Source organism: Nyctibius grandis, chromosome 14 (assembly GCF_013368605.1).
Source record: "Nyctibius grandis isolate bNycGra1 chromosome 14, bNycGra1.pri, whole genome shotgun sequence".
In the NCBI taxonomy this organism is placed as follows: domain Eukaryota; kingdom Metazoa; phylum Chordata; class Aves; order Nyctibiiformes; family Nyctibiidae; genus Nyctibius; species Nyctibius grandis.
Window position 1 is genome coordinate 13,773,019 of NC_090671.1, and position 23,183 is coordinate 13,796,201.

General features: G+C 46.0%; 2 protein-coding genes across 2 annotated transcripts; one reads left to right on the forward strand and one right to left on the reverse strand.

The window, feature by feature from the left end:
• The first annotated feature begins 855 nt into the window (after positions 1 to 855).
• On the forward strand, positions 856 to 16,984 carry TCTN1 (tectonic family member 1). The gene is made up of 15 exons (XM_068412381.1): positions 856 to 1,046; positions 2,766 to 2,886; positions 4,948 to 5,078; positions 5,768 to 5,934; positions 6,341 to 6,428; positions 7,291 to 7,400; positions 10,871 to 10,891; positions 11,322 to 11,447; positions 12,459 to 12,584; positions 12,971 to 13,053; positions 13,398 to 13,538; positions 13,833 to 13,989; positions 14,980 to 15,105; positions 15,447 to 15,591; positions 16,177 to 16,984. The coding sequence occupies exons 1-14, from the start codon at positions 887 to 889 to the stop codon at positions 15,588 to 15,590; spliced, it is 1,701 nt and encodes a 566-aa protein (XP_068268482.1). The 5' UTR covers positions 856 to 886; the 3' UTR covers position 15,591; positions 16,177 to 16,984.
• HVCN1 (hydrogen voltage gated channel 1) lies at positions 16,881 to 22,929 on the reverse strand. Its single transcript, XM_068412383.1, has 6 exons — positions 22,872 to 22,929; positions 21,064 to 21,311; positions 20,421 to 20,525; positions 19,737 to 19,968; positions 17,604 to 17,716; positions 16,881 to 17,274 (listed from the first exon to the last, which is right to left on the reverse strand). The coding sequence occupies exons 2-6, from the start codon at positions 21,274 to 21,276 to the stop codon at positions 17,209 to 17,211; spliced, it is 729 nt and encodes a 242-aa protein (XP_068268484.1). The 5' UTR covers positions 21,277 to 21,311; positions 22,872 to 22,929; the 3' UTR covers positions 16,881 to 17,208.
• Between the last annotated feature and the right edge of the window lie 254 nt (positions 22,930 to 23,183).

A 23,183-nucleotide genomic window follows, 5' to 3' on the forward strand; every position in this document is an offset into this window, starting at 1 on the left:
AACACTGTGTAATGATGTAATTGCCAGTCTGATGCAGGGAAAGTTGCTTTTGATCAGGTAATGCAGAAGACAAACTTCAGCAAATTTAATTGTAAAGAGTCGTTTGTTGGTTGGAACTGAAGCCTGGATGTTAATGTTTATAAGATAACCTTAAGGAACCTTGTTTAGTCACTCTGTAGCTCAGGTTTTCCAAATTAGTATGAAAATACCCATATATATTGCAAGATTACTAACAAGATTAATTAATTAATATGTATACTAAGTATTAAGGCCCCACGGCATTTTCAAAAGGAGAAACAAATTGGTAAGACTTTAAAAATTAGTTTAAGAAAAGCACATTGCAAAAACCAGTTGCAAAAATATGCTAAAAAGAGGATTTTATAGCTCACAAGGGGCCATTCCCCACATTTTTTTGCTTATGGCCTTCTAGTAGCATTTTTGCTCAAACCATGTATGTGGCTTACGGTTAGGTCGCTAAACCTTAACCCTTTTCCTCTTGCCCTCGCCTTGGTACTGCGGGGCCACTGACACCCGGGCTACCGCCGCGCTGGGCTGCTTCTGAAGGGGCGGGGTGGCCTGAGTGGACACCTGAGACCACCGCGATGGCAGCGGTGAGGCGAGCGGGGCGGCCCCACAGGAGGCCATGTCCTGCCGAAGGCCCAGGGTGTAGCCTCGCCCCGAGCCTCCCTGCGCTGAGGGAGGCGGCGGGAGGTGGCGGTGCCTCACCGGGGCCGGGGCGCTGCCTCCCCTCGCCGCCCGCCATGGTGCCCGCACTGCACCACCCCCTTCCCGGCGTGCCCCGCGGCCGCAGACCTCCTGCTTCCCGTGATGCTCCGCGCTGCCTGGTAACCGCGCCGTTGCTAGGGCCGGCCCGGGAGCGGCCGCTATGGCGGCGGCGCTGAAGCTTGTGGCTCTCCTTCTCCTCCTCCTCCTGCTGCCGCTCCGGGCAGCGGAGCCGAGCGCGGAGCCCACGGCCAGCGCGGCGGGCCCCGAGGCGCCACCAGAGACCCGCGCTGCTGCCCAGGCGCCGCCCCCGGTCACGGACGGTGGGTGCCCGGTGGGGCGCTGCGGGGCGGGGTCTGCGGGGCACCGGCGGCTCTTCCCGGGTTACGGGAAGCCCCGCTTAAGGCCTCTCTCGGGCCTCCTGTCGTCGCTGGGCCCTTGGCCCCCTTCCGGCTGCCATTGCTTGTCCCCCAGGCTGGGACAAGCCTCCGCGGCAGCTGCGCTGCTTCTCCCTGGAGCCCCCCGGGGATGTACCGGGGCTGTGCTGCAGCGCGGCTCTGAGCCCCCCTCTCTAGCAGCAGCCCGCTCCAGCCAAGGCTCGGCGTCTCCTCAGAAAGGCTCAGCAAGCCCTACACAGCCCTCGGGTGCCGGGCACGCAGATCCAGCACACACAGTCCCATGAGTCGGCGCTGACCGAAGGCAGGCTCCCTGCCCACCCAGCGCCCTGCTCTGAGCCCCCAGGACAGAGCCCGGCCTCGCAAAGGGGACCCAGGCTCACCCTGGGTGTGCTTGGAGATCTCCACTTGCACACCGAGCTAGATGAGCACACAGTTTGCCCCAAGAGCCATAATTCATCCCCGGTTCTGGGGATATAGAGTGGTGCTGCAGCAATATAGATCACAAATTTTTGTTACTGTGCTATCAGAAGATGTTTCCCCCTGTCTTTTAATTGGCAGGTTATTTTATTTAACTTTTGATTTCTCAGTGTTGTTGCCATCAGTTCAGCTTCCCTGGATTACTTGCCAAATTAAACATGTCCCAGTGCATACCTCTTTAGGGAAAAGAGACTTAAATCCCTGGTCTCAGAGATATAACTGCACAATCTAATCATCTGTGTTTAAACTTCTCTTGTTTACAAGGTGAGCTAAGGATTCCAGTGCTAAACTCAGCTAACAGAACAGTCAGAACTTCAGAGATTCCAGGAAATGCTTGGATACTGTTCAGATGGTCAGAGAGCATCCAGGAGGCCATAGAGAAATGGGCAACAGTCAAGTTGAAATAAAAGAAACAATAGTTATGAAAATGAGTGTTCTTTGAATGCCTTGCCTACAGAGCGCTGATCTTCATTTTCTACATTCTGTGCTATCCTTTTTAGATTTATTATAGAACAGCAACTCTCCTAAACAATTCACTAATGTCTGTTCTTTGATTTTATAAGCTTGAAATCCTAAGAATGTTTTAAGAAGTTGCCAAATGTATTTTATTGAGACAGTTTACAGTACTGCTAGCAATTACTTTATTATTACAATATTTCACAGTATCTAAAGACAAAGAGAAAAAACAATTTCAAAGAAGTCAACTATGGTTATGTTGGCACATCAGGAAAATATATTACTGGACCCTGGGACATGCTCAGTACTTGCAAACATCGCTCTATCAAAATGTTTCTCTCTTTTTTCGCCAATAAGCTGAAACAAGCATATAAGCATACCTTGTTTGTATCTTTTTTTTCCCCTCTGCAGGGCTGAGTGTATTTTCATACCTTCAAAATTCCTGTTAACTCAAGTTGCTTTTTAGGTTTCACAGGGAACACACCAGCAGATTTTAGTACGCCCTTGGTTTTGTTATTCTGTTCCAAATAGATTTGCTAAGTAGCAGAAAAGATGGCTTTAAAAAACGACTTAAAAAAAAAACCACTTGAATTTGGATATAGACTTTTGACCCTTGTCAAAAATAAGGCGAGGTGAAAAATGAAAGTGTTAGAGAACATGCTGTAATATGTAAAGTTCCAGTTCTAATTCTGACTTAAATCTCTCCTCCAGTTGCCAAGCTGTGTGTTTGTGACCTGTTGGTGGCACAGTGTGATGTCAATTGCTGCTGCGACCCTGATTGCAGTGCAGCTGATTTCAGTCTCTTTACTACATGTTCTGTTCCTATTGTCACGTAAGTGGATAAATAGAACAAGCTATTTCATATAGCTATTTGCTGCACGAATTTGTAAGGGCTCTGTCCTCTCCTCTTACCAATTCCTAACCCGTCTCCCCCCTAACTCCTTCCTGCCCTCCTTTCACCAGTCAGTTCTGCACTAGGCCTGTAAACTTTTGGCCCCAACCAGACAGAACAGCACATTGACATCCCACCCCAGTTTCTCATTCACTTATTCCCTCTTTTCCAAACTTATGCTCTTTGCTTTTCTCCTGTTTCATTGTGCTCCTGTCTTTGGGCGCTTAGGTGGTGATGCCTTCTGTTGGGGGAAGAATAATGCAACTTTAGACTTGCATCAGCATAATGCAGTGTCTGGAAGTTAAGAAAGCTGATACCATGGGACCATCTGGCCACCTCCGTAGGTCATCAGCAATTTATCAATAACCTCTTTCATTATGGTTTATCAGCTAGAAACTTGATCAATTCCGAGCCTAACGAAGTAGTGTGAGCATCGTTTTGATGCTAGTTTCACAAGTCAGTGTCCCAGCCTGCTGCCTCACTGCCAGTCTGTCACTTTACAAACAGTAAAATGTAACCTTATATCAATATATTAATGCCAATAGTTGTTTCTTTGCTATTTACAGTTTATCTGAAAACACCCTCACCCAATTTCATCTTCTCAAGAAGGGGTTAAGAAAGCTCACTTCAAAATCATAATGTAATAAATCTCTTGGTGACTTCTCAGAACACTAAGTACAGCTCTTCAGCCCACCTTCTGCATAAATTATACCAATCTGAACACTGGGGTTTATTCTTGGTGCTTTGAAATTTGAATTAGCAGTCATCCCAGACTGTGCTTTCTTATTGTTCTTGCACACAATGACTACTGCTACCCATTTATAGATATTTATATATATCAGAAAGGTCTAATCAACGCCTTCCTGAGTGACAGTTTAATTGTCTCAGGTGACTATTCTGTCTTTGTCAACTAGAAATGCATAAAATGAAGTTGTGTTTCTTTCCCCAAATTCTTTTGTGTAAAATTCTTCATTTTGCATGGAAATCCATGGGAATTTCAATGACTGCAAGCATTGTGGATCTCCTTATTTACATCTAGATTTATATACATTTGCATAATTGTGTTAGTTACTGGAAGGGTTTGATAACAAGAGGCTGTGGGGTCTCTGAAACAGCAGAAAAAGGGTGTTTGATTTATGATGTGATCCTACTAACAAATGGTTCACCTCAGGGAAAAGTTTTAACTCCATGCTTAAAAAGTAATTTCTAAAAGTCATTTCACTTCTTCAGTATTTGTCCTTGACTGGTTTAACTCCACCTAAGTACCAGTTTCACAGGGATCATCATCCTGTATTTCTAGCATGTAGGACACACCAGTACTCTTCAGGGTATGAACTGGCACATTTGCCCTGCAGCCTACTGCAGTTCTGGGCTGTTGCAGATGAACCCGTGGCACATCTACAAACACTCTTCCTAGATTGGATGGGTTATTTCACCTCCCCGTTTCTCACTCTGCTGTTTCTTTCCTGTGCATCTCAAGTAGGACTTTTTCCTCCTCCCCCTCTGCCAAAGTGAATATTATTCCAATATTCATGAAACTGACCTTTTTTCTGGCCTACATGCCATCACATCACCCTAAAGGTCGCACTTCCCATTTATGCTGTAGAAATAAAAGTGCTTCTGAGCTGTGCATAGCCTGTGCTGCACCCTGCATTTGTGATGTCTCACACCATCTGGATCCCATCCAACTTGTCATTTTAGCATTAATATTATTACTGTCAGGCTCTTCCCTCTGGTCTGTCTCTTACCTTCATGTTGCTGCTCACACTGTTTCCTCTGCTAGATAAAACATGTTGGAGAATTCTCTATTATTTATTACTAAGCACACAGTATAAAACAATAAAAGCCTTCTAAGGAAGCACAATTGCTACACAAATTGTGTTAGAGAGAGTAATCTCCTTCATGCTTTTTTTCATGCTGCCTCAATACATGAGAAGAACTTTTAAATATGGTCAATACTAACTTCTAGTAGATCACTTATTTTATTATTATTGTTTGCAGCGGTGACAGCCGTCTGTGTAGTCAGAAAGCTGCTATATATTCACTTGATGTTGAAGCAAATCCACCAGAAAGGATATTTAAATTAATTGACCAAGTCAATCCCAGTGTTTTCTGCATTCATGCTACAAACTGTAAGTAGAGTTGTTGCCAATACTAAGCACTGTGGTGTTATTTTTGTAAGCTCTTTAGGTACCAGAAACAGACTAGAATTAAAAGTAACTAAACCTGTCAGAGAACTGGTTATTCTGTATGCTCACAGTACTTATGTTGTAATCCTTTCACTTGTGAAACTATGGAGTTAAAACATCTCATATTCTAACTCTTAGTCTGCTCTGTTGAAATAAAAAGTAGCTTTTTGTCTTTTTTTTTTTTTTGTGAAGAGTTTATCATCCCCAATAAATCACATTTAAAGTTGTCTCACGGGAAACTGACTCCTTCCTGATCTATCACTGTAACTATGTAATAGCCACTGGTGGCACAAATCCTTTATGGCCAGCTTTGAAGTGACTGGCAGGGAAGTAAGAAGTGATCAGTACTGTGTTCTCTTAATTTAATTAAGACTGTGCAGTAGTTGTCTGAATACTTAGCATGGAAACTGTAGACACTAATTGACATGTCTTTGTTTTGGAACATATGCTGTGAGATACTTTCATGGATATGGGTGAAATGGTGAATTAAGACACTGCCTAGGTTTTCTCTTAAAGAAAAGAGAAAGCAGTCACTGAGTCTTTAACAACTCCAGAAGGAAAAATCATTACTAAATACCATTTCTGTATATTTTATCCTAAAAGTTATCTAATTCTTTAAAATGTTTTGACAGATAAACAAGCGCTCTCCTTCAGTCCTGCTGAAATGCCTACGTCTGAAAACTTTGATCAATTGCTTAAACGGTTTGGAAGTGCTACTTTCAGTGCTGAGCCTGACAGCTGGAATATGAACACAGATGCTCAAAACCCTTCTGATGCAAATGACACTTATAGATATGAGGTAAATAATTATCCAATTCAATTAGTGTTAGATTGCTCCATAAAAGAACAAGTGAGCATTGTTTGCATCTGCTTTTAAAAAAATTGCTGTTCTTCTGGAATAGACAAAGTATTTTGGGCTTTAAATATAGAAATGTAAGAATAAGAAGCGTAGCATTTTGGGTTAGCTTACTTTAAAAATTAACTAGATTTTTTTAAGATCTGTGAAAAATAAGCAGCTGTTTTGCTATTGTAAATATAAAGCCGTTAGCAGTGGCTTAAGGATTGATGCACATAGTATACAGTATTGAAAGATATAGTGGAAATAAGTACTTCTTTTATTCAGATTTATTGTTAATACAAATCTCTCAAAGTTTCCATGGACTGAAACACACCTGTGTACTTGAATATGTTGTTTTGTTTGGCAGTATGGTGTTCCTATACAGACAGTGGATGCATTCCTAAGACTGCCTAGTCCTGTTGTCTCCTCTTGGTGCTCTGATGCTAATCCTGCAGGTTGGAAAATGCATTTGAATTCCAGTTTATTTGCTTTAGAGTGTTCTGCTCTGACTCGGGCTTAGTCAGTCAGTGAATTGGCACACACACAAATGTAAATTCAGATAAAGATTCATGAATAAATATTTGTCAAGTAAATTCTGTTTCTCTGAGGGTTTTTTAACATAGATTGGAAGTTGCGTTGCATCTATATTAAACGTTCAAAGTTAGATATGTAAATCCTTGAGAGTCTTGTTGATCACACAATAAAACATCCTATTTGACATAACTGATTTAATAAAATAGTATGAGGGAGACACAATGAGGGAAGAGGGTATTACACAAAGCAAGACCCAACTGGGCAACCTTTGTAAGATGTCCCTTTCACAGCCTGAAGGCAACTCAAGTCAGACCCGCAGGCTTGAGCTCTATATTTTAACCGTTCACACAGTTCCCTGAAAATCTGTGGGGCAGGGTGAGGGGGGGGGGAAAGGCCACCACCACAGCCAAAACCACACACCTGCATTTTCCAAACCCCACTGTTATTAACTATGGTATCATACCAATCATGATGCTGACCATAGGAAAACTGAAGTCTCTTGTGAAAAAAAAAAAAACCCAAACATTATGAGATTTCAAAAATAAAGTCATAAATCTTCTAGCTTTTATTAAACTTCTACTGTTAAGAAAAAATATTTTGTCTCATAGCATTTCTGGAGAATCCAAGAAAGTATTATTCTTTATAGTTCACATAAAGCCTTATCTGCAACAGAAATTATGTTTACTTTCACTTTTGCTTATGCTTGAGGTTCTTACATTGTTTTTTATTTGTGCTTTTCATAATTACTCTTTAATTGAGCAATACTTTGTGAATTTTTTCCAGGATTTTTAGTAAACCAGGCTACAAAATGCACTAGATCAGTAAGTGTGGAAGAATGTGGCAACATTCAAGCAGTTAGCATGCTGTTCTATATCAACTCCAGCATTTTAGCAGTAAGTATGATTTGAAGCAGTCATATAGCTGACTGTTGATATTATATATCTTTTTACATCTCCAGAATTAAGTAACTTCTATTTACTAAGGGATATGGTGTTTTATTTGGATTTTTTAAATTGTGGGTTAGGAAAAAAATCTCCCTGTGCAACAGGCTTTTATACAGAAAGCCTTTGGAAATGTTTTTACTTCAACAGTAACAAAAAGCATTGACTGTTCTCTGCTTAGCCAACAAAAATAACGGTCTTGAAGAGACAAGCTTGTGTCACTGAGCTGGTGCTTGCTGCAATGGCAGCAGTTTTATGCTTTTGTGCATGTTCAAGCTTTTCCAAGCAGCCTATTACCAGAGTGCATAATTGTAAGAAGTCTGGGTTTTAAAGAGTTGGTAAACCTTTGTACTTAAAGAACCTGTAAGGTTTAATCCTTTGCATATATAACTTTCTTACAAGCCTCAGTTTTTAATAGCGAGGTATTGCACATGCATGCTAAGCCTTCCTCATGCTCCTCAAAGAACATGACCTTTTACCCCACTGAGAGCAAATTTGCTCATATCCAGCCTCATACCAAATCCAGTCTGTGGTTGTTTTTCAAAGCTAAGCTAAGCTTACTTTTTCATTCCTTTTTGAAGTGGAGGATTGTGTCTTATGTATAAATAAATGCCCTTTACAGATATTCAGAAAGACAAAGAAATCATGCATGCAAAAATGAAATTGAAATACATACCTTAACCTGATAGCTCCTTCCAGAAGCTGAAGGTCATCAAGAAACAGCATACTCTCCACCACTAAAACTTTTTTAGTTTATGTAATTATTTAAATTGATTTAATTAGTATTCCATAGTGAGTCACTGCTTAAAGACCCCTTCCAGTCTCCTCACAGATTCCAAAGCTATCAACAGTAAAGGAAAGCCCACTAAGTAGTTCACATTCTCACAGGTGGGATCATTCTCCTGATCATTGAGGACCTCCTTGAAATCAGCAAAGGGTTGCTCACAAATGTTAGCTTTTGATTGTCCAGAGATAGAAAAAACTCTGCCTCAGAAGGGCTTTGAGTGTGTCTGGGTGCAGCCAAAATTAAAGTTCTTGGTGGCTGCAGAACCAGAAAAGAAAAAGCATGCCTCAGGACACACTCCAAGCAGCTGGATGTTTTTGAATTCAAAGATGAATTCCCCTTCCTCACTAGAGCAGTACGTAGCACATTACCCACTTGCTGCTTGCCCATTACAATGCCCTAGCTTAGGAGAGGTCAGATGTCTGTCCAAAGTACATTGGACGTTGAGGAAGGATCAGATGCAAGAACTAGAGAAGGCTGAATAGATGCTAGAGATGGTCTGTAGGAAGTTCCCCTTCCCCAAGGGAGCTAAAGATGGGATGTGACAATAAAAAAAGTGACTGTATTGGGGACAGGGTGGTCACAGGGCAGAGGAGGGAGCTCTGTCAGTGCCAGCAGGTGGAGCTGCTGGCAAAAGAAATGTCAAACCCATCAACCCAGGAAGGCTTGCTGGGAGCCCCCGGGGAGAGGACCAGCACAGCAGCTCCATAAACCCCAGCGTTCTGAGCCCATGCTCACTGCCAGGCTGGGCCACTTGGGTGATATGAAGGTCTTGGTAATTGTTGCAGTTCATCTCTGCTCTCTACCCCAGCCTCTGCAGCAGATCCAAGGAGCACCAGGGATGCTTGTAACTCTCCACCAAGATACTCATAACATGGTGCTTCACACCATGGTTAGCGTGTACTGGGCAGCTGCCCAAGCAACACGCTGCTGCCTGCCCCTGCTTGCCTTCCTGGCTGGTGGGAAGAGGAGGCAGTGGGAGGCAGCAGTGCTGTCTGCCAGTGACCTGCAGAAACATAACCCATCACCCCAGTCACAGATAAATAGAATTTTAGAAGTGGTGTTCAGTCCCTCTACTCCAGTCAGAAGCAGCATGCTTCCCTGAAGGAAGAGTCTAGTCTTTACAAGCACTTTCATTCATACAGCTGATCCTGATGGCTGAGCTCAGGATGTTTATATGAATGTGACAGACTGTCTACCTTTAGCCTGTACCCAGGGCTAAACAATAACCAGTTGTTCTATCACCCAAGATCACTCCCCAGCTGAGAAAGGGAACTGGGAAAAGGAGGGAGACTTATTAAATCTGTTTAAATTTCAACCCATAACGTAAGAGAACTAATATAAATATTAATACAAAAGACACAAAATTATACTTAGCTCATAAAGTTGTGGCAAGGCCCTCCAGGGATAGCAACCATCAAGAAGAAAAGAGAGGAGAGCAGAGCAAAACAACCTCCTCCCATCCCCATAAGCTTTCCCATTTATAGTGAATGTGAGGTTAATGTTACAGGATACACCTGTGGGCCAGCCTGGGGCAGCTGCCACTGCTAATGGCCTTAATCACCATCCCCCAGCTGGCCACAGACTGAAACAAAACATAACAGAAAATGGATCTATAATTTTTATCCCCACAAAACCAGGACACGGACTTTACCTGCATCACCTTCAGGTCTCCAGCTCATAGGAATGTGTTCTCTGCCGTGACATTAGATGAGCAGACTGGTCTCTGTATCCTGTCGTAATTCTTGCTTCATGGCCAGATCCAATTTTTGGTCCCTTCCCAAAGATGTGACTCAAACACTCACTGGGAAGTCACAAAAATAAGACTTTTGACAAAGTGGTGCTCTGTGTGAGTATTTTGCAGGCCTGATTGATGACCTTGGTCTGACACTTCTGCCTTTCCATGAAAATTTGGTGGAAATTTTTCCAGTGGGGCAACTGTGCGTGCCCACATGCTGTATAACAAGAGAGATATTTGCTTCTCATTTCTTTGTTTAGAGACCATGGACTCATTACCATCAGAATGGGACAACAAAAGCTCTTCATTTCTTTGGGTACAAACAGCCTGGCAAGCTTCTGATCTGGGAGTCTGTGAACAGTTACACGTGTTTTTGCACAGATCTGCAACAGGAACGATGTTCTCTGACTCCCTCAATAGGTCAAACCATATGATGCACAATAAGAGTCATGCCCAACTGAGGTGCCTTTCTCGGGTCATCTTTCTGATGCAAGTAAATTATTTCAGTGTTTCTTAGCTCTGAGTTGCAAATAGGGTGTCCAAGGGAAACACTAGATCCATCTACTACTTATGAATGCACTGTATATTTATTGGGAATGTAGTCAGTGCTGGGCCTGATGGAAAAGTGATGGAAGTCACTAAGACATTTTCCAGTTACTGTCAGGGGAAGAAGAGGCTTTGACTATAAGATTTTGCCTACCAGCCACAACAAATAGCAGTTATTTCACACTGCCTGGATACTGTAGTGTATATCCAATCACTTCCACGATGTAAAAGTTATTGTAATGATAGAAAGTTAAATAGGCCAAGCAGTTAAACCTTAACTGCTTCACTTAACTGCTACTTATAGTAGGTCATACCTTTGCTATTGTTTGAATTTGTTCTTTAATTCTCTTCCAGGTGCCCAGATCAAGTCAGATGGTGAGTATCCTTCTCACTTAGCTGGAACAGCTGGGGGCAGAATTCTTACTCAATTACAATCAGTGAGAGTTTTTCACCAGCTTCATCAGAACAAGGACTTTATTCTTAATCTTAAAATTAAAAAAATCTGTCATTTCCTATCAGTAATGACACTTAGCAACTCCAAGATAATATGCTAACTGCAAACATCTAATCCTGATACATCCCTCTCACATAAGCCCCTCTCTTTTTAAGTAACTCTCTCTAGTTGCTTGAAAACAGAACCTTTTGTTGAACTTCAGCAATACATGTAACATAGCAGCTGTTCAGAGGATTATTGAGTGCTGTCTCTGTGGAACCCAACCCGGAAGGGTCACAAATATAATAATACAGAAAAAGCCAAAAAATAATTATATACAATATTCAGAAATGACATGAATTTGTTTTTCAGGTTAATATTCAGGTCCAGTCCATAGTTGTCCAGTCTCTGAATGGAATGCGGACTTTACTTAATGGTAGTGATGTCGTCAGGCTCCCTATGATTTTGGATGAACTGTGCATAAATATAGTTCTTGGGGTACGTATGACAGTTCTTTTCCTCCTCACGTTTGATGGAAAGCATTTATGCATTAAATACTTCCTGATTCACAAATTACAAGATGTGAGAAGGGCTTTGCGCAGTTTCCATATATTGTGACATCTCCAGAGAAAATGTGACAGGAGAAAGATGGACTTTGGGATAAGAATGAGTATTTTGCAACAAAATAATTACTATAGGCAACGTAACAGGGAGACAGGATGAAATCCTTTTCTGTTATTACTGTGTGTATGTAACATAATAGACAATAACATGAGTTTAGGATCTACATTATGCTTGGGAGATGACTTCAGGCACAGTGGTGGCAGAGACAGAGGAATACACAGTGCAAATCATCTCATCTTTTCATCTTAAATAGATGAACATTGGGCTTATGCTTAGAGGAGGTTTATGAAGTCAGTTTTTAAGAGGCTCCAGCCCTAGATCCATTTCCAACCATTGCTAATCAGTGGCTTGATTTGGTAACAGTTATGTCCTTTATATGTAAATCTGCTGACATGGCTACTTTGGGACTGTCATGGGTTTCTCTGTCAGATCAGACCACAGCTTTTTCCGTGCTCTTCTTTACACTCTCTCCCTTTGCAGACAGGAAATGAGTGAAAAACTAGAATAAATAGGCAGTATTTCCAACCCCTGTATCTTAATTTGTAGGAGAAAGCTAGATCAGCATCTGGAGGGAAAGTGTCTCATCAGTCCCTAAGCATCAGTGCTTATAAAAGCACGTGCTACCTTGGATAGAGAGGCAGGTCTTCGTGTTTTTAATGCACAGTCATTGTAAAATGACCAGCCACCTACTGAGCAGTACTTCAGTTCCTCCTGGTTTCGGGGCCCATCCTTACTATAACTGAGGATATAGTATCTCTCTACCATGTAGCTGAGTGTTTCTTAAGCAAAGAAGAAAGAAAACAATACTTAGATAATTTTAAATTCTTTTTTCTAGTTTCATACTCCCATGTATTCTAATTAATATCTAAAATGTTTAATTTTCAGGTGAGTTATCACATTACATACACAGACGCAGGAGAAATAATAGAAGCAGCTGCTGCTTTTGTCTTGGGGGCAATTAACAAAGAAGCACTTTCAATCCAGCAGAGCTTTGAAATCAGCTTTACTCAGGTAACTGCCAGAGGTGTTACGGATGACTTGTTGAAAGACATTTAATTACAAAACTTATTAAACTTGAATCAGAACAATTGTTAGCAGCAAGGTAAAATGTAACTTGCCCTGGATACACAAATAAGGCAGCGTTTCAGAACCGGGTGATAAAGGTCTCCAAAGTTGGTTTTTCACATTTAGAAGAGTCATCTTGAGACTCTTTACAACCATATCCCATGAGAGCAAAGCCTGCCCTGATGTTAGAGAACTGTTAGAATCTCACAGTGCAAGTCTTACTGCTATCATTGTTCAAGGCAGTTAATAATCCTAAAATAAATGAAATATTTCTGTGTTTTCCAACCATTTCAGCACAGGATAAGAACGAATACTGTACGTTTGCATTGCAGGTAAATACAACGCCAGTTCCTCTCAGTGGTAATCCTGGTTATGTTGTTGGACTGCCTCTCAGAGCGGGCTTCTGGCCACAAGGATATCCTTTCCCTGTTGAAATTTTTTTTGCAGCACTTGTTCTGGTCCATCTTCACAAACACTTTCTAGCAGGGATGTCTATAAAATGTCTGTTCTTTAACAAAAGCAAAAGTGTGGGGTTTTTTTTGGCTGTTTTAGAAGTAGCGAATGACTCAGTCCTGACTGCAATCCCCTGGGACATTTTAGTGAGGTAGATGTAGACCTTCATTGTACACTCCAGTGCTTCTTCACAGAGGAGTCTTGAGCTATTATAGCATTTGCAGATATATTTTAAAGATATGATTAAGGATTCTTTTTCTTCATGATATACAACAAGTATTGAATTTCCCTTTAACTGTGTGTTACATCTGGCATCATTCAGAATACTAACAGATACAGTCAACTTACCATTCTGCAAAGTACATCCAACCAGGACTGTCTGGCAGCCCAGGGAGCCAGAACCCCAGTGTTATTTGGTTATAACATGGTATCGGGCTGTAAGTTACGGTAAGAGGACATTGCCCTTTTTTTATTATTATTTAGTGCTTTTAACCTTCTAATAACCCTTTCCCTTATGATCTGTTCAGATCCTGGGACATTCATACAGCTGTAGGAGTATTGGGAATGGAGTATTTAACTATAAGAAATGTCATTTAATTAACAGTGGTCTTTGTCTTGAAAAGATTGTGTACATTAGCAACTGTAGCAAGAAGGCTTGAACAGCACGTGAGAGCAAGGAGAAATTATTACTGTGCCAAACCAAGGGATTTTGCTTTAACTCATCTTTTCTTTTTCTGGAAGAATTACAGCAGCTATGAAATGCCAGCCCTTGACTCAGATCCTCCTAGATTTACTGAAGGGACAAAGCTTTCCTGAATACGTGGCCTCATTTGGAAATTCTCAAGCCCAGGATGTGCTTGACTGGGTGCCGATAACTCACCTCCGCACCTCAGAACAGGTGAAAGTTACACCACTGCCACCACCTCCTTCACTCTTATTGTACCTGTCCTGCAGCATCAGCTTCTCAGACCTCTGGGGAAAAAATTGCAGAAACAAACTGGAGGAAAGTCCTCCTGGAATATTAAAGACCGAGGGGTTTCACTCTTGCTGTAAGGACAGAGTTTACTTTTAATCAAGCTGGTATCCAGGCACCTCAGTTATGGATCAGGGCAACACGTGGGGTACAAACCAACCCAGTTCTAGCCACAATTCAGTCTCTTGCTGTTTAGATGGGATAAAGCATGGAACTGGTGAGGTTGAAAGAGTGAAGTAACAGAATCAGTGTTGCTACTTGGTGCTCTTATACCAGTTAGAGCAAGATAGCAAAAATCCTTTAAAACACAGAAACAATATACTTGAGGGAGCTGAACAACATTTTCTTAACATCTGCTGTCGTAGCCCTTTTCCTCCCAATGTGAGTCCCTGCCAGTGGTGGCAGGCAGTGCTGCTTGGCACGTGCTGGATGACAGCACCCCCTCGATGACAGCTTGTATAGAGGTTTCTTGCACTGCAACTAAGCAGTGAATGATTTCTGCAACCAGAAACTTGACAGTTCAAGAAGAAATACCTAAAAATATTTCAGATTGTAGGCTGCAAAATTCTGCCCTGGCAGAGTTAAGGATTTTCTACTGTCCTGGCAGTACTACTGAAATAAGTGTTCCCACTAAAAGGAGCCAGCTCAGCACTATCAAAGAGCCAAAGTCCTGCCTGAAGTGCAGTGACAGAGCCAGTTTGTCACCTGTGGAGAAGCTGTGGGGACACCACTGTGGCTGCGAGCTCCTCTGCTGCCTGCACAACCAGCAGTCCAGGGCACAGGCACGGTGCAGTTGTGCTGCTAATCTCCCAGAGTGAGCTTTCTGGGGGCATTCTGCCAGTTTAATAAGATGAATAATTAATGTGGTTGCTTCTGTACAAGTCAGACAATGACAGAATTTATAACACATTTCAGAGCTCATGCCAAATACCAGTAGCCCTTGAAATAGAAGTGAAGTGGACTAAATATGGATCCCTAGTCAATCCACAAGCCAAAATAGTGAACGTTACAGCAACAATCACTACCACCACATTGAAGCAGGTATGTAATTATGTTACAGGATTTAAGATAAAAAGAATGGCTTGTTTTGCTTAGGTATCAGCTGTGCGACAGTGACCCAGTTAATCTCTTTATCTAAAGGTAGCACTTCATATTAGAATGTATTACACCCAAGAGTTTCTGTTCCAGCTCAAACACAACTGTGGGCTGCTTGCCAAAACACACTTCAATAAAAATCTATACATCATTCATTAAAAGAAACATGGAACTGTACAGGAAAAAAAGCTTTTTACAAATAACAGCTGAAAATATAACCCAGTCCAAACAAAGCAGTCGTGCAAAGTAAAGACTGAAGCTAATGACCATTTGTGTTTTCATTGCAGCTTCCCTCAGGAAGGGAAAGGACTATTCCTATAACAAGTTCTGTTGTTTTCACTGATATTTCTTCACCTGCAGAGCCAGGCTATAAAGCTTGGCCCACCATTAATGTCAAGTTACCCTTTGATTTTTTCTTTCCATTTGTCTAAGGTAAGTGTGCACCAAAAAAACCCCAAACAAACCATATTTCTGCTTTTTATGATTTTTAGTCCTAAAGAAGCGAGGTTTATCTAGTCACTGTGATGGGCCATCAGTTTCTTCTAAATTGTAGACACACTGGCTTAAAATTGGCCAAGAAAGAAAGGGTGAGCCCTTGTGAGGGTTCTCAGAAGCCTTAGGGCAGAATAAAACCCACATTAATTGGAAAGTTCCCAATTATACCTCTGCTGAGGGGAAAAAAGGTTGCAGTATGAACGTCACGGTGGCTCTCGCTGGCCAGTCAGCACATGTCCAGCCACCAGCCTTCCAGCACGTCGGGTGCTCTGCCAGTCTGAGCCACCTGCCTGGCAGTGTGGAGGCAGGAGGGGAAGGGAGCAGCACAGGGAGACAGTGCAGCTCCCAAGGAAAGTAGGCTTCGTTATTCTGTGAACAGCAGAGCTGAACTGTTAATTAAAGTAATCATGTGCTTTAGATAAGGCCTCTGCTTTATCTGTTTTCATAGATGAATAAGCCACATATTTCGAGCTATTTTTCCCAAGCCACTAATTAATTACCTTTCTTCAAAAATGCCAACAGTTAAGTGATGCTTTCCAAAAAGCCCAACGACCCTTCCAGCTGACTCTGGCTGAAATCAAGTGGAGCCGCCTGCTACAGTCACCACCTTCAAAATTCCCACTTAAATGATTTTTACTCTTCAACTATAAAATACTCTCACCACAGGGACCTTCTAGTACCTGAAAAAGTTCACGTTGTGTTCAACCACCAGCCTGGTCCTTTACAATGTGCTTCCTGATGGCTTTTCTGGAGTCTAACTGTTCCCAGCAGTCCGCTCGCCTACATCTGTTCTTACATATTCTAATTCTTTTAATGCGTTGATTTATGAGCTGTGGAAGCAGAAAGAACTTTGTAGCCCAGCGGGCTGGGAACGAATGCTTAAAATGGGAGAGAATGCAGTATCAGAACTCAGATCTGCTGCTGAGAACAAGGCATTGTTTGACGTAAGAGGGCATGTTTGCCTCTATTTTGGTGCTGATTTGATTGTCAACTAAAGGAGTGGTGTGTTGGTATTTTTGAAACAAATGTTATATAAATAACAAAGCAGCACAAGCAGCAACAGAAGTGAGGAAACTACCAACAACATGAAAAGAATGGCTGGCAAAGAAGTAATGTACTAATTACAGAAGAAATTACCTGAAATTACCTTTTCAGCCTGGACTCTTATCTTTTCTACTACGAGTTTCTACAAGATGTTGCAAACAAAGGACATTATCACAGAAAAAAATCAATTATTTTCAATAAGTGGTGCTTTCATGGATGTATAACTCATAAAGATGTGTCTTTATTAAATTATTTTGCAGTTGGGACTGTACAACTGTACAAGAAAGGTCATATGAAATCACTGTTTACAGGGAGTATGCGCCATTAATTGTCCAGCAAAATGATTTTTGTAATCCCAAGTTCTAATCAAAGTGTGGTCAAATAGAAAATGTTTATAGACAACACTATACAAGAGAAAGCAAAGAGAGGGGAAAACCTTTCAGGTCAAACTGGTAGGTTTCAGCACTGCACTCTCCTGGGCAGACTTCCCCACCTGGGAAAACTGGCCTCCTATTTTTGCTCGCTGATGAGTCCGTGCTGTTTTAATATCTTGTTAAGCCTCTCAATTTCTTGCTCCTGTAGGAGGCAAAAGTAAAATCATTAATACAGCTCTTACCTTAAAAGTTTCCCACGTTCCCACAGATCTGCTGAAATGTGTCTTACGCTGCAGTAAAACAGGACAACCTGGCTAAAGTCAGCAGGACAGAGGCAGCCGTTAGCCCTCTGCAGCTGCGGGAGCGCAGGCAGGACAGGCAGGGCTGTGGCTCTCGGGCCCATCTTACCCCACAACTTTCTGATGAGGAAACCAAGCCGACGGCGGCCACCTTGCACAAGGATCCCAGGCCAGCTTGGCCTGCGGAGCAGCCCGCAGGGAAACCTTGTTCAAATTAAAAGTGTTTTCTTACCTTCTCCGCACAGCTGTGCTCCAGTTGTTCCACCTTTGTTGCAAGTTTCAGGTTCGCTTGCTTTAGCTTGGACACTTGTTGTTCGGAGCGGGTCTTCACCGATAAAATTATTCCTGTGGAACAATTCACAGTGGATTTGTTTTACAGCGTAAACCAGCCAGGAGCAGGTGGTTAATGGTACCCAGGGCCTGTACTCAAGGAGTTAAACGTGTTCTTCTCCAGCTCTAGTTCTGTCATCTTCAAACCACCCTTCCCAAGTGCTTTTCTTAATGAGGAGGGTTTTAAATTAGCCACCTCAGGGATTCAGATACCAACACTCTGCTGGGAAGAGGCAGTCTGGCCTCTGAGCTGAATTAATCACTCGGACTGTCATTCACATCCTGAATTTGAATTCGCTCCCTCGGCAGAGCCTGGGGGGGATGTAACTGGCAGCTTTGTCCTCACGAGGGGCTGCATTTTAGCTGGTTTCACGTAGGTGGGAGCCTTGCTCTAACAGCAGTGCACAGCACAGCTGGGGACAGAGGCTCGTGTCCCTGCCCAGGGCCGATCGCTCCTGCCTGGTGTAATGGGACACAGCACATCATCAGGTCAGGTTATTAGACGTGAACTCAACCCCACAGTAAAGGCGTTTTCTTCCCACCCTTTCCCAAGGGGGAAAACCCCCATATTTTAATAAAAGCAGCAAGAACATCACGTTCTTCCCATCCAGCTTCTGACAGAACCGCGCGCGAAGGCAGGCACTGATGTGTGCCTGTTTCTAGCGCTCCAGGCAGCGGGTTTGGGGGTTCATTCCGCTGAAGACAAAGCAGCGATGCTGCTTATTTGCATTGATAACATCAAACAGTCCCCACCTGCCTGTAACCCGGGTCCCCATCAATCAACAGTGACGGAGGGCAGTGAACCGTGCACAGACACACAACACCCGGAGCTTGGGGCAGGTTTTCTTTGTCCCCTCTGTTGCTCCAAGCGGGCTGGTGTGGCAAGAAGCTTGGGGGTGGGGGGAAAAGCAGAAGCACCCAAGGTTAAGGGGATTTACTGGTAAATGCAATAGTGTTTTTCTGCTGTAAAATGGCGTGTGAAGAGACACCGGGGTTCCTGCGGCTCACGCAGCTGCACACGAAGCTGGTTTCTCTCTGACTTTCACTCCAAACTAAAAACAGCTGCGAGCTGCCCTCACATCCTCCCTCTTCCCAGCCACTGCCGCCCATGGGACACGTTCTCCCCATCAGAAGGGCACCGGGGGCTGCAGGTGACGGCCTCGGCCCCTGCCATCCTTTTACTCCAACTAACAAGACTTAGAGCTGTATCAAGTACAGGGCACTGACCAAAAGTGCACAGGACAGCCCCTGGGCTGAGGGTTCATGCAGGAATTCAGGATAATCTCATTGCCACATTTTTTTAACCCCAAAATCCTTTCCCAGAGAAGGAAGAAAATGTTTCCAGCTGTAGTTGTTTCAGAAGTGTCTGAATTCACATCTATTTGTAACAATTTAGAATAACAATGGCAGTCAGTAAAGTCTGACCTGGGGACATTTTATATTCCTCTTTTTATGGTAAACCCTTGGAATCCAAGTGAGAAAGATCCAGATCGAGATCAGGACGTTCCCTGCAGCATCCCTGGAGGGGATGACGGAGTTGAAGCAGAACATCAGGGCAGTAAAACCTACTCTGCTGCAGAAGTAGATTCAGGAGGTCAGGGTTCTACCCGGCTCCCCTGTTAAAGCATTGCCAAAAGGATCCTACGATGCGAATTTAAGACATGAGCCAACCAGGAGGGAGGGATACCAGAGCAGATTATGGGTTGTTTTTAGGGGAACGTGCCCAATGCTGCCGTGCTAGAGCCAGGCATCTCTGCTAGCCCGGGCCAGCTGCCGTGCCCCCATCACCGAGGCATCGCACCAACACAAGCAGCAGATTATTGCTGCTCCAAAGAAATTACAGCCTAATTAAGGCCACCCTCCAGTGGTGAAAACCATACAGGTGAAACTCTGAGCTCGCTGGGAGAGCAAGACCCCAGGGTCTCGCAGATGGCTTGGAGAAGGGAACAAAGACGCGAGCCCAGATAATTCAGGGAAGGTCGCCCAACCCAGCCCACGCACAAGGGAAAGCTCCCGACCGGGCACGTGCACCCACCGTTGATAATCCTGGCCACCCGCCACAGCCGTAGGAGGATCAGGAGCCCAACAGCTTCAAACTCGTGCTCCCGGAAGATGAGGACGACATCAAGGATGAACGACACGATGACGACGATCCCGTCCAGCACTTCAAACTTGTGGTGGAAAAACTCCCAGCGGTAGACAAAGACTTTAAACCCCACCTCAACCAGGAAGATGGTTAAAATGGAAAGGGAGAGATAGTGGAAAACCTGGGAAAAAAAAGACAGCACAAGTTTAGGACCAGGAGCGCCCCCCCACCATGCATGTGAGTGGGGCTGGTTGGAAAACCTCCACTGCTCAAGGGCACGTCTGATCTGGGAGGAGGAGGGCTGGGGACTCTTCTTCTGCTCGAAAGGACAACCAGAGCGAGCACAGCTGGGCAGTGAAGACGACCAGGAGAAGGGTGGTGAGAGCGATTCAGCTCTACCTCAGCCCGAGGAAACAAAGCTGCTGCACGGACTGGCGTGAGCTGAGCCAGGTCGGCCCCACACGCCGCTGGGCTGTCACACGAGGCTCTGCAAGACCTTCATCCTTGTGCCTGCAGCTGCCGGCTCAGCAAGGCTGAAGGTCCAGGTCCTGCCTGCCCAGTTCTCCTATCTAGCGGGCTTTGAACATCAGAGAGGGAAATCGTGGCTCACATTGACATTTCCTTGCATTTTACCTTTGGGGTTATGTTATATTTGTCCGGATGGATGATTTTCAAGTCCATAAGCAACTCCCCGAGGACCAACAAGGCATCCAGGATGACCAAGCAGACAACCACGATCTGTCGGAGGAGAATCACCAATGTGAACCCTTTCCCGAGGAGCCGACACAGCCTTCAGCTAAACGTGCCCCAGCGCCCTGCATCCCCCATTCAGCTGGTTGCATTTCACGGAGCTTTCTATTGCTCCCACCCAGGACTCCCACTCCTGCAGCCCCAGGGAACCACCTGGATCCCCACCAAACCTGGCCACTTCCCACTGCTCGGCGTGGGGGGTCTCGGGGAGCTTGAGCCGGGGGAGAGCACGTGCCTCCACGCTGCTCAGGAAACATCTGCGCCCGCTGCGGAGTGGCTTGTTTCCGACAGGACGGCCCAGCTCGGAGGCAGCAGCCGCTCTCACAGGCACCGTGAGTGCTCACGAGCTCAGCACAGCTCCCAGCCCGCCCTGAGCTCTATCCCACATCAGCTCAAGCTGGCACAGGTGCCTTTGGCCACATCTCACAGAATCACAGAATCAATCAGGTTGGAAGAGACCTCTGGGATCATCGAGTCCAACCATCTCGCTCTCATCTCCCTTTGGCCTGCGTTTGTTCTGTCTCACCTGAAACCTGTGGGAGCTGAAGAGCTTTTTCATCATGTCCTGGAAGGAGACGCGGCTCCTGGTGGGCTCCAGCTTGATCTCCGAATCTGGCTGCTTCTCCCCATTCTCTCCAGCCACCACCTCCTCCTCCTCCTCCTCCCATTTCTGATAGCTGTTACTCCACTGCACGGGGTCGTCGCCCACCACCGTGAAGTGCTTCAGGTACCTCGACATGGCTCTGGATCAAGCTGGCATCACCCTGCCAGTGTCTGAGGGAGAAGAGCAGAGCGTCACCTCCCCGCTCGGCGCTGACCAAGGATGCCAAACCTCCCTCGTTTCACCACAGCGAGCGTGACAAGAGCGTGATGCTTTGTTCAGACATGACCGGCCAGCCGGGCGGTCTGGACAGGCCCCGCTGATGGGAAGTTGCTTAACGGTGGTGCTGCTTGTTTTGCATCACCTCCCACGGCGCACCGCAGAGCCCCTGCCGCCCTCCCCGGCGCTGTTTGCACCCCATTGTGCTGCTCTACAACAAGGAACTTGCTCGTGAGCTATTTCCAAACATCTCAAACATCGATTACAGGAGAAGAAAACGCCAGCCCTTATCTCGCATCTCGTGATGCCAGAGGAGGCAGCTGCCGATTGCCCGTTGGAAAGAGCCATTGTGTTTCTATTAGACACTGATCGATGGAGGTTTTTGGTCAGAAGCTGGAAGCAGGCGATTTCCTCTCCTTCATTCGCTCTCTCATCCCCTACACGTCGGGGCAGGCTGCTGGTAGCATTGGGCCTGAGATAAACCCTCGGCTGCGCTCCCAGAGCTGCCTTCATCCCTTTGGGTGGCCGTGGTTGCAGCCCAGCTGCCCCTGGGCTAAGTGGAGCCTCCTCACCCTCCAGCCACACCACCAAGCTGAAGAACAGCCGTAATTTCCCTTCACTAACATGAGGGGCCACGTTATTTCAGCCTTTGCAGGCAAAACAAGCAGGTGGTCCCCACATTTCAGCCTGGCCGGCGGGCGATGCTGTCCTCTGCCATCTCCTCTCCCCAACATCCCCCAGAGCCGAGCTCACCCTCGGGCATCCCGGCTTCAGCCCGGCCCTGTGGGCAACCAGCACGGGGCAGGACCAGCCCCAAACCTGCAGACGATCCTGGTTGGAGCTCAGCACCAAAACCAGCTGCAGGAAAGGCTCCATCTGCGTCTGCTCTCGTGTTCCCCTCTCGCAGCCCCACCAGCTCGCCCTTCCTCTTTGGGCAACCCAGCGAGACTGCCTGGCTCACGAGCCCCGCCGAGAACTGCTCCTGCCACCGGCAGACGACCACGTCCCCATCCCCAATGGGGTCTTCGGGCAACCGTCCTCGGCCAGAGCTGGCCGGGAGCTCAGCATGAGCCGCTCTTGGCCCGCCGGGGGTCTGCCCGTGCCCCCCCGGGCTGCTCTCCCTCCCCTCACTCCCTGCCGAGGTCCCCGGGCCGCGGTGGGACCCGCTCAGCGGAGCCCCCCGGACCCCCCCAGCGCCGAGCCCCGGCCCCGTGCGGGACGGCCCCTGGGCTCGCTCGGGCCGCGGGGCCTGGAGCCGTCACCGGCGGATGGAGCGACCGGGGCTGTGCCTGGGGATCCCCAACTTCCCCACGGCCGCGACGCCGGCCCAGAGCCACCATGGCGGCTCCCGGAGCGGGACGGAGCCCCGGGCCCCCGCGGGACCCCCGAGGGGAAGGACGTGGCGGCCCCGCTACAAACCTCCCCCCCGCCCCGGGCCGGCACCCACCGGGCCAAGCCCCGGGAGTGCCGCTCCCCCCGCACCGGCCGTTCCCGCACCCCCCGGGCCCCGGTACCGTGCGCGTCCCGGCTGCGCCCGCCACTGCCCTACACCTCCTCCGCCGCTGCGGGGCCGCCCCCGGCCCTGCCCCGCCTCTCCCGGCCCGGCCCCGCCGCCTCCCTCCCCAGCTCACCCGAAAAGGCTCCCGAAGCCCCCGGGTCCCCATCCGCGGCGGCCGCGCTCCAGCATTTTCCCTTTTCGCAGCTTTTTTCCCCCCCACGGTCGCTGCGACACGTCCCTGGGCGGGAGCTGCCGCAGCCGGACACGCCGGGTGGAGTTTCAACTTTGTTTTGTTTTTAAACTTTTTTTTAAATCAGCCCCCGACAAA